Here is a 13248-nt window from a genome sequence, read left to right as displayed (position 1 = left end):
TATTCAGAAGATACTTGGGCTTCGATCATTAATTTTTAATCGTTAAGGTGCTTCTGGGATTCATAAATAAAAAGCCCTCTTTTTTCTTTTAAACAGCATTTGAAATGAACCTTTCAGAGAGTTGGTTGAGCGATTTTTTTTTAATTAAATTTTAGAGAATGAAATTCTTTCTGTAACTCCGTCTGGGTGAGAAGAATTAATCCCCGTCCCTTCCAAAACTTAACTAAACGTTGGGGCATTTGTTTTGCAAAGGGGAATTGGTTTTATTCCCAATTTGAATTACTTGAATTACACGCAGCCTAGGAACTAGCGAATAAACATAACGAGATCCACGCACAGTAGGAATCTATGGGAATCTGGTAATTTACATTTTATAGATGGAAATAATACATTTTCTGGCACAGAGAAATTATGACCGCCTTGAAAAAAAATGCGGAGGTAAATCAATACATGGAAAAGTCAATAAACAAAGTGGTGAAACTTTACAGCTTGTAGAAACAGTCATAATAATACAAGATAAAGATAACAGGTTAACTGGGAAGGATGAGTAGTAAAGCTGATTCATTATGATTTAAAAATCCCTTTCCATTCTCCAAGGGAAAAGCACTGTCTAAAGTTTATTATTATTATTGCACATTTTATAATATTCTGTTCTGCTTCATCCGACCTGCTTTCATCTCTGAAAAGAAAATTCTCCATTCGGGTTGAAAAATAAAGCATTTATTTCAGAAATTAATCCAAGGGAAAACAACGTTTCAGAATTTATCCCACTGAATGAATGAATGAATGAATGAATAAATGACCACACACAAGCACACAAACTATGAGATAACTAAAATATGAAACATATGGGGGTGGGAGGGAGAAAGCTCATTACAAATATTGAACCAATAATATGTTACAAGAACCCTTACCAACTTGGTGTATTACAAAACTCAGATACAGTCTTTAATTAAAACGGAAAAAATTCCTTGGATTAAAAAAACAAAAAAGAATGAAAAAAACAACAACATCGAGTGGAGACACAGTTGAAGCGATTGCAGACAAGTCCATGAAGTTACAGCGCTACTGTTAATTCCGCCAAGTCTCTACGTTGATAGAGTCCCGGTACTGTGGCTGCAAACTCAAGTGAGTGCACTGTACAAGTCTGTGGTGGGAATCTATGGATCTGAGAGACGTAAAACTGTGTTCAGACCAGTGCAAGAATACTACTTCTTTCCACGATTTAATCTCTTGTCAAAAAAAGTCAACTAAATAAGAGAACTTGATTTAAAGGTGAATTTAAAAATCTAGGCAATACACCTGGTATCTAGTTGGAGATAGTTTTGTGTGTGTGTTAGGGGGAAAGAAAAATTCACACGAAGAGCAGCCAAAGTATTTCACCGAGTAAAAATAGGTTGTTTTGCTTTTCTTTACCAAAGTTTTGGAGTATAAAACAATTGTTCACGTATCTCAGGTTAAGATTGGTCCCTCTACCAGGCGTTCCGGTCCTAGAAGGCGATGAGATATAGACCCACACAAAAAGCTAAGTAGAATTTGACGTCCGGGTATAATCATGACATTCTGAAAATAGCCTTTTTATTTTTAAATATAATTCACAAATCTTAATAAATATTTATCCTCTGGTTTCGCCTCAGAGGCATTTCCCCTCTCCATCCCCTTCCCCTTAAACTATCCTTTTATTCTTTTTTATTGCAATTGTGTTAGAAACAACATAATTCTCCCACCTCCCCAGTACCTCTCAGCTTCCAACTCTTCCAAAAGTGACAAGCGGCTTATACTCTAGTGCACAACAGACACAACAGACGTGAATCTCAGCCGAAGAGCAACCAGGAGAAACTTTTTTGTTTTGTTTTGTTTTCAAGAAGACGGGACAAGAAAAGGGAGAGGAGGGAAATAATCAGCGTGATGGGGGAGTTAATGGCTTTGTTGGTCGGTCGGTTTGAGTGCGAGTCCTCACGGAGATCCCTGCTCTTTATTTGAATAAAATATATAAAAGTCCAGGCTTAGAAGAGCCAGCTGCCCACCCCAGCCCCTGCCCGAGTCAATGCACGGCGGAGTACTTCATGCGTTTCTGTTTCTGTCTCTGGTTGCAGAACCAAACCCGCACCACGTTCTTTTTCAGGTCCAGTTTCTCCGCTATGGCTGCGATCTTCTCCGAGGAGGGTCTGGGCTGGATGGCAAAATAGGCTTCCAAGGAGCGCTTCTCCGGGGCGGCGATGGAGGTCCGCTTGCGTTTCCTCTCGCTGCCACTGAACAGGTCCGGCTTGGTGTTCTTCTCCCTGTAGGCAGCTTCAGCCTCCTCCAGCCAGGCTTGGAGTACCGGCTTCAGGGCGATCATGTTGTTGTGGGACAGGGTGAGAGACTCGAACCGGCAGATGGTGCTTTGGCTGAGCGAGCCCACGCCGGGGATCTTGAGGTTGGCCAGAGCCGCCCCTACATCCGCCTGGGTCACCCCCAGCTTGATCCGCCTCTGTTTGAACCTCTCGGCGAAAGCCTCCAGCTCCCTGGGATCCGACTCCACGTCGCTGATGCAGGACATGCCGTTGTGAGCCGAGACCGGGTGCGGGTGGCCCATGCCCATGGCTTGGTGCAGGTGCCCCATGGCGCCCAGGTGGTGGGGGTGAATCTGAGCCGACATCACCGTGTGGTCGGGGGCCCCCATGCCGCTCACGGTCAGCGTTGGGGAGATGTGGTCCAAGAGGTCTCCATCCAACCCCGGGTGCACCGAGTGGTGGGGATGCGAGGTCAGGGCCGAAGGATGCGAGATGGGCGCTGTGGAGGAGGTAGACGTGCATGGGACACTGCTCATGGTATGGTAGGTCGCGTCTGGCTTGAACGGATGGCTCTTGCCGTGGGAGACAATATCCACAGCCGCCAGAGCTTCAGCGCGGGCCAGCAGATTCTCATCAAAGCTTCCAAATATATTGCCCTGGAGCTGCAAGCAAGAATGCGCATATTGGAGTCAGTGGGGAATACTGTCAACTCAGGATTAAAAAACATTTCCAAGCACAGAGATTCCTCCTCAAAGCTCAGGTCATAAAAATTAATATGAAGGCAGCAGCTTTGCTTGAATAGACATGTGGATCAGAGACAAGAGTGAGAGAGAGAGAGAGAAGGGGGGAGAGAGAGAGAGAGGTTCAGAGATATGCGATTGTTCTGGCGACATGAAAAAAACATTAAGCAAGTGCCTGTCAAAAAATGTGCCTTAAAGCTGTAATTATGCTTAATCTACATACCTGCGGGGCTGGAAGGCAAACTCTGCGCATCGCCTCTGAACTGGAATGCAAGCTGGAGTACTTGGGCTCCTGCAGGGCAGGGTGCATAGTGAAAGGCTGCTTGGTGTTCATGGCCATCATCTTTGCACACCTTGCAGGTAGGCAGCGCCTGACATAGATTCAGGGTTGTCTCTCTGGCTTGCTTCTGTCAAAGTGAGCTATTTTCAATGACAGAGCTTCCCTCTCTCTCCCCCCACCTGCTTCTTCACTCATCTTACAAGCCGCCTGCCAGGAATGGGACCAGCACACTGTGCGCAGGCGTGCTGCACTGGAAGACTGAAAGGAAAGTAGCCCTAGGAGTCAAAGGCAGTTAGGAGAAAAGATGCCTCTGCCCTGACCCGGCCGTTGATTGAAGGGGAGCAGCAGGGTTCTTCGGAGCGCTGGGGTTGGTTCTAAAGGCAGGTCGCCTGATCTTCATAGAAAATGTTTGTTCATATTTTAAAATCAAAGTACACTTAAGTTCTAAGAAATAATGCAAAATCCCAGTGCAAGCCCTCCCCCTTTTTTCTCAGTTTCCCTGGATGTACTCTCTGGGATTCGGGGTCCCAGACAGGGCGCTGGCAGAGTACTCAGTACACTTAACCACAGGGAGAAACACGTTTGTCATACACAGAGCACCGCTTTGTCATCTAAGGTTCTGCTGCGGAAGCCCACGACACACAAGTGAGATCGATCGGCCTGTTGGAGGAATGTCACTGCTTCAGCCAGGTGCCAGCCGACGGGTTTATGATGGGAACCCTGCAAAAAAATGCACAATCCCCCGGTTCAATCTGTTCAAGTCTATGTGCAAACAGAGCAGAAAAGCCTCAATACATATGAGGAGGGGTGGGGGGGTGGGGGAGAGACAGGTGCTGATCCTCTTGAAATCAATAGCAAAACTCTCATTGACTTCAACCAGCAGGAGCAGGTCCTTGCAGATGGGATAGTGAACTTTCCCTGGACACGCTCTGTCTGGGAAGTCTGGTCGGTTAGTCTGGGATTGTATTCTAGGTTCTATCCCACCCAGCTTTTATTTTGAGAAGAGAAAACCTCATACCTCTTCCAGCACATTCACTGGGCTAAGTGTTCTGTTAAATGAAACAGGCTTTCACCATAGCATAGGTGCTCCATGGCTCTTGTCAGGTAGAAGCGTCCTGCAAAGTAAAGTCAGCGGTTTCCAAACTTACTTGCAACACAAGAAGAATAAATAATGCATGTGAAATCCAGGTTTAGCAGCGCGGCTAAAAGCTAAGGCTAGGGACAGCGTGTGTATAAGGTTAGAACAAACAACCCAGCCAACCAAACCAACCACAACTGGGGCGGGAGAACACTCCCATTTGGGTTTGCAGTTATCCAGTTTGCTGTAAACGATCGCACTGTGCGCGCACATGCAATGCGCTTAAACAGAGACGGAGTTATGAAGCCAGCAGCAGACGATGGAATATCACCGACTCCAGCATTAGGTTTCTATGTAATGCACTTTAGTTTGACCAGCTATATTTCATAAAAGTGCGCAGGCTTGTTTGTAAGTTAAATTATTTCTTGCCCTTCCAGAACTAGCTTTGCTCCTGGAGAAGATCGGAGTTTTTGGAGAAGGGCAAAGCAGACGCCTGTGACCTTACGGCTCTGGCTGTATGTAACCATGTAAAATGGAGGAACAAGTTCCTTCAACCCATGTGGATGATTTGTGGTGTCAAAGGTTTCAGGGATTTCTGAGAATCCAGATGAAAAGGGGGGGGGGGGGGAGAGAGAGCGAGACTCTCGTTTAAAGACATATTTAAGCGATATATTTTTCCTAGCCTGGAGTGATTGTTCCTCTTGCTAGGCCTTGCCTTGAAATGTACTCAAATCCCCATGGGAAATGTTAAGCGTTCTTTAAACTTTCTGATGACGTATGGGGCCCGATCCTGCCCCCATTGATTTCAGCGAGAGCAAACTCGGACCCGATATCGATAAAACGAATGAGATCAACTATATGTCAGACCAACGGTATGGAAAAAAGTTGGTTTTGCGCATACCCTGGGCACAGCAGAAGTAGAGAGACACTGAGCCCAGTGGAAGGGAGATAAGGATAACTGTGTAGATAACCTACTTTAATCAGCTCTCTTACTCCTGAACAAACAATTTGCACCGATAGCCTCACTCCTGGATTTTGGAGAGATCGGTGATACCAGGGGAAAGGGCGATTGGGCCGTTTCCCTCTCTGATTAGACTCTAGAGTTGAAACGCCCAGGTGAAGGTGCAGCAGTTAAACTAAGGCTTTAAATACTCGAACTTTGACATTTCCTCTTCGTAATTCTGATCTTCATGTGCCCAGCTTGGGGGAAACGGAGAGGGAGAAGCTGTCTGACCGATTCCTTACAGCCTGCACTCTGCTAAACAATCAGAATAAAACATTTGCAGAATATATTTTAAGCCAGGTGCTCAGAGACAAGACAGCATATTTAAACTCCAGTGTTCCAGAATGCTGCCAACTGCTATGTGTCTAATTAAGGTGCTTGCCTGTGCGTCCCTACCTAGAGTGTAAGCCTTATTATAATTCCCTTCCCTTGGAATCCAGACACAGCTGAAAAACGCACTGCACAGGACTTTTAATGCCAAACGCTATTTGTATGCCGTACTCCTTCCTTTAACGAGATGTCACTGATGCTGCAGGGAGAACAGCGTTTTATGGCATGAAACACAGCCTTGCTATTTATAATATTTTGATCACGCCAAATCTTTCTTCTATTTCCAGTGCCTGGGGTAGTGGGAGGAGGTGAACAAACTCTACGTCAACTGTAATAGATTTGTCTAGAGGGCAATACAGCACCTCAGCACCAACAAGGGGAGTAGAAGATTTCACGGTAAACTGTTGCTCACCTCATCCAAAAAGTTAATGATGAGCAGCTTGTCAGAAGTGTGACAAGATGGGGTTTCTTTACAAATTTAGGACTGACTCCTCCTTCTCCAGTGGCAGAACTCCAACTGACTTCAGGGGTGCAAGGTTAGGTCCCTTAATTTGGACCGGTTTGAGCGTTTGTATATTATATTGACCAGGACAGGGGCCTTCCTTAAAAATCCACTTCAAGTTTGCCTTGATCTAGTGCAATAGTGACTATTCTTGAAAAATATAAATAGATAATAGATACTTGCTAGCTTTGTAACATATCTTCCTCAAGGCAACCCTGCCCCTTTTGTACATTCATCAAGGCAAGAGGAACCAGAATTTTAAGTCTTAATTTAAATTTCTAACATTGGTTAGCTAATTGGGGAACCCAGCCTGCAGTTCTTACTCTGGCAAAACTACCAATAAAACCAGAGCTGCGGGTCAGACCCCTGGTTTGGTAATTCCAACCACACAGCTCTATCTTGCACAACAGGAGGAAGCCAGTAACAATTCAGGTGCACTCTGCATTTATCAGCACCATAGTAGCTAAAGATAATCCTTAAAACAAAAAATGGTTTCCACTGAGGAGCTGATTTTAACAGGGAATAAGAACCCCCCACGGGAATGTGTAAGACATTGAAGAAGTCGTTCTATATTTTACAGCCAGTGGCTCGCTGCAACCCCAAGTTCTTAGTTCCACAGTAACTTAGGTTCAGCACCAGGCCTGAACTAAGTTTATTAGAATAATACTTGCACTTTTTCCTGAGTAGCTGAAAGTACTTTGCAAACATGCATTCACAAAGCTTCACCGTACCACTGTAACATAGCTATTAAAAACTGCAGAATATATTGTCAGTACAGTAGGGTGAACTTAAGCTCAGAGATGTTAAATTACTTCCCTGCTGATTCAAGCTCCTATAAGCTTAGACACTGAATAATAATTATGACATGGCCATATATATTTCATAGGCTGGAAGTAACTTTTCCTTGCATCTTTTTGTTAAAGGAGCAGAAAAAAGGAGATTATTGAAAGAAACATACTTTTACTATTTACTAGTTATAATTTGGGATCCTCAAAATCTTCACAGTTCTTCAAATGTTTCTAGACTCTGGCCAAGTTTTACTTCTTGATGGACTGGAGATTTAAATATACAGACAATTGTGAAATCTCTGGTTCCTCAGAAGAATGAAACCTAGTCAAAGTTTAAAATGTTTTGAAGATTCCGAGACCCTCAAATCATAATAGGGATTTGGTGTAACACATCAAAAATGAACTGTTTCATCACTCTCCTAACCAGAAGCATGAAGCCTAATGTGTTGTTCGCAGAAAGCTGAAGGCCGAGCTTTGTCCTAAAGATTCCCTCTTTCCCCTCTGTAACCAGAAGCTAATGTGCCAGAGGTACCACGATTCTGGCTCTCGAAGTGCGTGAATCCGATCAAACTAATAACTAGCAATATATGTTGCATCCCCCTCCAAGAAAAAAAGCAGAGACTTGAAGCACACAATCCAGTTTTATACATGTCCAGCTGCTAGAGGAGCCCAATGAAGGGTCAAGAAGCTAAATTGAGACATATTATAAAAAAACAACTGCAAACTCTGTACTGCAAACTCTGGATGTGTGTCTTCGGCATACATGAGATACTTATAACCGTTGTTTCCCAAGTCTGCTCTCAGTAATAAGATGATGAGGGAGATGTTTGGGTCTAAACTTAACTAACCTAATACATTATATAGGGCTTTTCACCCATAGATCTCAAAGCGCTTTAAAAGGGGAAAAGGAAACCCCGTCTCTCTTTGAATCAGGGCCACAAGAAAGGACAAATGAGAGATGTCTCCCCTCTGCAAAACCCAGGAGAGATTAAGTAACCCCAGGGCTGTGTGGGAAGGGGGGGGTGAAGCTATGGGGTAGCTCACCACAGACCTAGTCCACAAAGAGCATTAAACAGGTGGGAACACTACGGCATGGAACAGGAGGGTTTCAGACCCTGGAAGAGCATGCAGGGGTGTAATCAGGAAGGCCAAAACACAACTCGAGTTGCAGCTAGCAAAGGATGTGAAGGGTAACAAGTAGGGTTTCTACGTGTATGTTAGCAACAAGAAAAAGATCAGGGAAAGTGTGGGACCATTAATGAATGAGGGAGACAACCTAGTGACAGATGATGTGGAAAAAGCTGAAGCACTCAATGCTTTTTTTGCCTCGGTCTTCACAGACAAGGACAGCTCCCACACTGCTGTCCTGGGCAACGCAGTATGGGGAGGAGGTGAGCAGCCCTCAGTGGTGAAAGAAAAGGTTAAGGACTATTTAGAAAAGCTGGACATGCAAAAGTCCAGGGCCATCCCTATGCATACGCAAAGTACGCAGCTGCATAGGGCACCAGGAAATTTGCTGCCCCAAATTTCCTGGTGCCCTGCACAGTTGCGTGCTGCTACAGCCCCAGCCCCGCCTCTTCCCACCTCTGCTCCGCCCCCATTCCACCCCTTCCCCAGAGTCCCTGCCCTGCTCCACCCCAACCCCGCCCCCACTCCCCTGAGGACTGCAGCAGGGTCAGGCCTGCACTCACCAGTGGCAGGAAGTGCAGTGACCCAGCCCCAGCCGCGCCACTGGTGAGTGCTGGGGGGCGGTTCCCCCTTGACCCCCAAGCCAGCCCCCCCCCGAAGAGGCCTGCCCCCCCCGGCGGGGCTGCATAGGGCCCCAGAATAGCTAGGGCCAGCCCTGCACAAGTCCCTGGGTCTGGCTCTAATGCATCCGAGGGTGCTGAGGGAATTGGCTGATGTGATTGCAGAGCCATTGGCCATTATCTTTGAAAACGCAAGGCGAGTGGGGGAGGTCCTGGATGATTGGAAAAGGCAAATATAGTGCCCATCTTTAAAAAGGGGAAGAAGGAGAACCCGGGAATTACAGACTAGTCAGCCTCATCCCAGGCCCTGGAAAAATCATGGAGCAGGTCCTCAAGGAAACCATTTTGAAGCACTTGGAGTGGAGGAAGGTGATCAGGATCAATCAACATGGATTCACCAAAGGCAAGTCATGCCTGACCAACCTGATTGCCATCTATGCTGAGATAACTGGCTCTGTGGATATGGGAAAAGCAGTGGATGTGATATAGCTTGACTTTAGAAAAACTTTTGATACGGTCTCCCACAGCATTCTTGCCAGCAAGTTAAAAAAGTATGGATTGGATGAATGGACTATAAGGTGGATAGAAAGCTGGCTAGATTGTTGGTCTCAATGGATAGTGATCAACAGCTCGATGTCTAGTTGGCAGCCGGTATCAAGCAGAGTACCCCAGGGGTTGGTTTTGTTCTACATCTTTATTAATGATCTGGGTGATGGGGTGGATTGCACACTCAGCAAGTTTGCAGATGACACTAAGCTGGGGGGAGAGGTAGATATGCTGGAGGGTAAGGATAGGATCCAGAGTGACCTAGACTAATTGCGTCAAAAGAAATCTGATGAGATTCAACAAGGACAAGTGCAAAGTCCTGCACTTAGGATGGAAGAATCCCATGCACTGCTAAAGGCTGGGGACTGACTGGCTAAGCAGCAGTTCTGCAGAAAAGGACCTGGGGATTACAGTGGATGAGAAGCTGTATATGAGTCAGCTTGTATACGTGCCCTTGTTGCCAAGAAGGATAATGGCATATTGGTCTGCATTGGTAGGAGCATTGCCAGTAGATCGATGGAAGTGATTATTCCCCTCTATTCGGCACTAGTGAGGGCACATCTGGAGTATTGCATCCAGTTTTGGGGCCTCCACTACAGAAAGGATGTGGACATATTGGAGAGAGTCCAGCGGAGAGCAACGAAAATGGTCAGGGGGCTGGGGCACATGACTTATGAGGAGAGGCTGAGAGAACTGGGCTTTTTTAGTTTGCAGAAGAGAAGCGTGAGGGGGGATTTGATAGCAGCCTTCAATTACCTGAAGGGGGGGGATTCCAAAGAGGATGGAGCTCGGCTGTTCTCAGTGGTGGCAGATGACAGAACAAGACGCAATGGTCTCAAGTTGCAGTGGGGGAGGTCGAGGTTGGATATTTGGAAACACTATTTCACTAGGAGGGTGGTGAAGAACTGGAATGGGTTACCTAGGGAGGCAGTGGAATCTCCTTTCTTAGAGGTTTTTAAAGGCCTAGCTTGACAAAGCCCTGGCTGGGATGATTTAGTTGGTGTTGGTCCTGCTTTGAGCAGGGGGTTGGACTAGATGACCTCCTAAGGTCTCTTCCAATCTTCTATGATTCTAAAAGCAGGGGGTGTGGCCAACAACAGGTTTTGACTTGGCCGCTGTGATCTTGATGCACTGAAATGCTCCCCTCTCCTTTATTCCAGAGAGCTGGTGGCAAAAAAACAAGGCAGCGAAGAAAGCGCAGGACAGATGAAAAGATTGTGTCGTGCCATCACTTCCCATCAAGCCCAAGAGCTGCACAAATGGAAGTGGAACATTAACCAGGCTTTGAAAGGCAAAGAGAGCGAGCAGCTTCCTCCCATCAGGGGGAAAGCGGCGCGTTGTCGCATAGCTCCATGCCCTGATTTATGATAAAAAATTTAAAGGAAATCATTTATATTTCAAAGGGCTTAAATAGCTGCATGAAAGTTTTATCTAAAGTGGCACTGTCTTTATAGGCAGCCCCGCTATGCTGGAGGTAATTAATAGATGGATAAATTTCATGCCTTTGTTTTTTTCACCCTTCCTTTCTTTGGCACGGTCTAGTTGAAGTAAATAAATAAAGGGGGGGAAATGCAGAAGTGTGCGAGGAGCTCTTGGCAATGCTTTCTGTGCAGGCACATCCCCCCCGAGCTACATGCTCGTGGACTGAGCTGACACTTTATTTCCAGAGCTTTGCTGCTTCCCTTTCACCCCAGAAGTCCAGGAGAGAGACAGAAGAGTCCCACTTCCTAGCGCACGCTGCTCACACTTTGTGAAAATGAAAGCACTATTTAGAGGATACACTCCAGCTAAACGGCACAAGCTCAGCGGCAGGGTTCAGGTCACAGCTCGAACCAATCCTCCTCTCCCGACCCCGATTGCCAGACAATCGCAATCCTAGCCTCCCTCCTACCCCCAACCCCTAATGTTTTGAAAGAAACCAGACTGGTTTGTCTAGCCGCTCAGCGCGCTTTAATTAAAGCTGTAAAATATTGATGTTTCTGGCCCTGTCTGTTGCTGTTACACCTTACAAATAGAGAAGAGAAGTCCAAAGGATAAACAATAACAAGCTAAAAGAGTCCAGATGGTCTGCCATCAGAAAGTAGCTGCAGCCTAAAAGGTGTCACTTCAATAGATTTGAGAGATCATTCACCTCCTGCTAAATAATTAATAGTATTTCTGGAAAGAAATAAAAAACCTGATGAAACATCACTAGTGACTCATTCAAAATCTGAAGGTAAAAGTCGGATTTCAAGTGTGCTTTTTACCCACTCGCCTGTTTTATTCTCTGACCGCAGTTCAGAGATTGGGGGAAATAGGGAGCCGTATAAAGAAGGATTACATTCTCCCTTAGGGTGTGAGCCAAAGCCTCATGGAGTCAACGGGCTCTGCCACCAGCCTTGAGTTTGACCATGATATAAATTTCAAACAAACTACCATGAACTTTAGAGAGACAACCCAGCCCCCAGCATTCTACAGTCTTCATGCTAGATACCAGCGGCAGCTTTCCAATGTAAAACCAGAAAACTTACCAAACAAAATACTGCAGGATGTTTTATTTAAGTGTTAATTGCATCAAATTCTAGTGCATAATTACTTGCAGGTCTAGTCCTTCTGGGAAGAGGATATGATGCTTTACATTTCAAGATGTGTGTGTAAATTAAACCATATGTAAGTTAAGCCAAAGATCTTCTATTCCTTTTCTTTTCCTAACTGGGGTCTAGATACAATAGCATGTGCTTGCTTCCTACTTTACAGAACTTGATCAGACAGAGTAATCGTTCCATAGCCTGCAAGGGGAGGTGGGTTGGTTCTTGTTTTACTCTCTTGCATATCTGACAAATTTCTTAGCCTTTTCAGGCCCAGCTTAAGAACTAGAGCTGAAGTTAGTCTTATCTTACTGCTGGCATTGTTAGGTCCCAATGATTTACTGTAAGACACATACCTCATCTTGAAGGAAGGATGAAGGGTGATTTTGACTTTTGAAGATACCCCTAGACTTGGGGCTTAGAAAGCAGATTTCTGACATCATACAAGAACAAGAAACTCTGTCCACGGTCCATAGCTGTTCTGCTGAACAATCTGATCGAGGAAATATCTAAAGTTACCCAGACAGTCAATTATTCATCAACTAAACGGCAAAGCATCAATTACCTGGCTTGATTCTCTCATTCATTAAGGAGATTGAACAGCCCAACTTAACAAAGCCAAAGGAAAGTTGCTAAGTTACAGCAGCAGCAGTGGATTGCCTGCACATTAGGAGACTTTCAGGCAAACAGGTCCCTTAGAGGGGAAGTTTGTGGAATACAGAGAAGCACCCAGGATTCAATTATATATCAGTCACTGTCTGTGCAAGGTTGAAGGTAACAAAGTATAATGGGTTTACAGAGATATAAGGGTTTTGCTGAGTTTTAACTCAATCTCTGTGTGAATTTAGGGTGACCAGATGTCCTGATTTTATAGGGACTGTCCCTATATTTGGGCCTTTGTCTCATATATGCACCTATTACTCCCCCCTGATTTTTCACACTTGCTGTCTGGTCACCCTATGTGAACTTAATGAGAGTTTAGCTAAGGAAGTAACCCTTAATAGAAGTCTTTGGTAGAAGGCATTGGAAAATGCAAGGTGTTAATATAAGGCACATGAAATGAATGTTTAGAGTAAGAAACAGAAATAGTAAGGGAGGACGATTTCCATTACAGGAAGTTATAACAACCAATACAGGGGTGCGATGGAAACCTCTTGTATGATAGTGTATTAATGCAGCAGAGCCAGCCTTATGAGTAAGTTGCACAGATGACCTCTTGGGGCTCCTGACACTGACTTAGCAACTCACAAGCCAGTGGGACCCAGGGAGAGGATTCTCACCATTTAACCCTGACCTTCCCCTCACATCCTCTTGCAGTGGGACTGGAGGTAAATCCAGCCCAGATCAACACTCCCCAGCAACTGTGGAGTTCTGGCTTAGAGATTGTAAG

At 45.3% G+C, this 13248-nt stretch overlaps 1 protein-coding gene across 1 annotated transcript; it reads right to left on the bottom strand.

The window, feature by feature from the left end:
* Nucleotides 1–2044: 2044 nt before the first annotated feature.
* POU4F3 (POU class 4 homeobox 3) lies at nucleotides 2045–3359 on the bottom strand. Its single transcript, XM_054037409.1, has 2 exons — nucleotides 3240–3359; nucleotides 2045–2938 (listed from the first exon to the last, which is right to left on the bottom strand). Exons 1-2 carry the CDS (start codon nucleotides 3357–3359, stop codon nucleotides 2045–2047), a joined length of 1014 nt encoding a protein of 337 aa, XP_053893384.1.
* Nucleotides 3360–13248: the final 9889 nt, after the last annotated feature.

Source organism: Malaclemys terrapin, chromosome 8 (genome assembly GCF_027887155.1).
Source record: "Malaclemys terrapin pileata isolate rMalTer1 chromosome 8, rMalTer1.hap1, whole genome shotgun sequence".
Lineage (NCBI taxonomy): Eukaryota > Metazoa > Chordata > Testudines > Emydidae > Malaclemys > Malaclemys terrapin.
The sequence above is the reverse complement of the archived record's forward strand: the minus strand, read 5'-3'. Positions and strand labels throughout refer to the sequence as shown.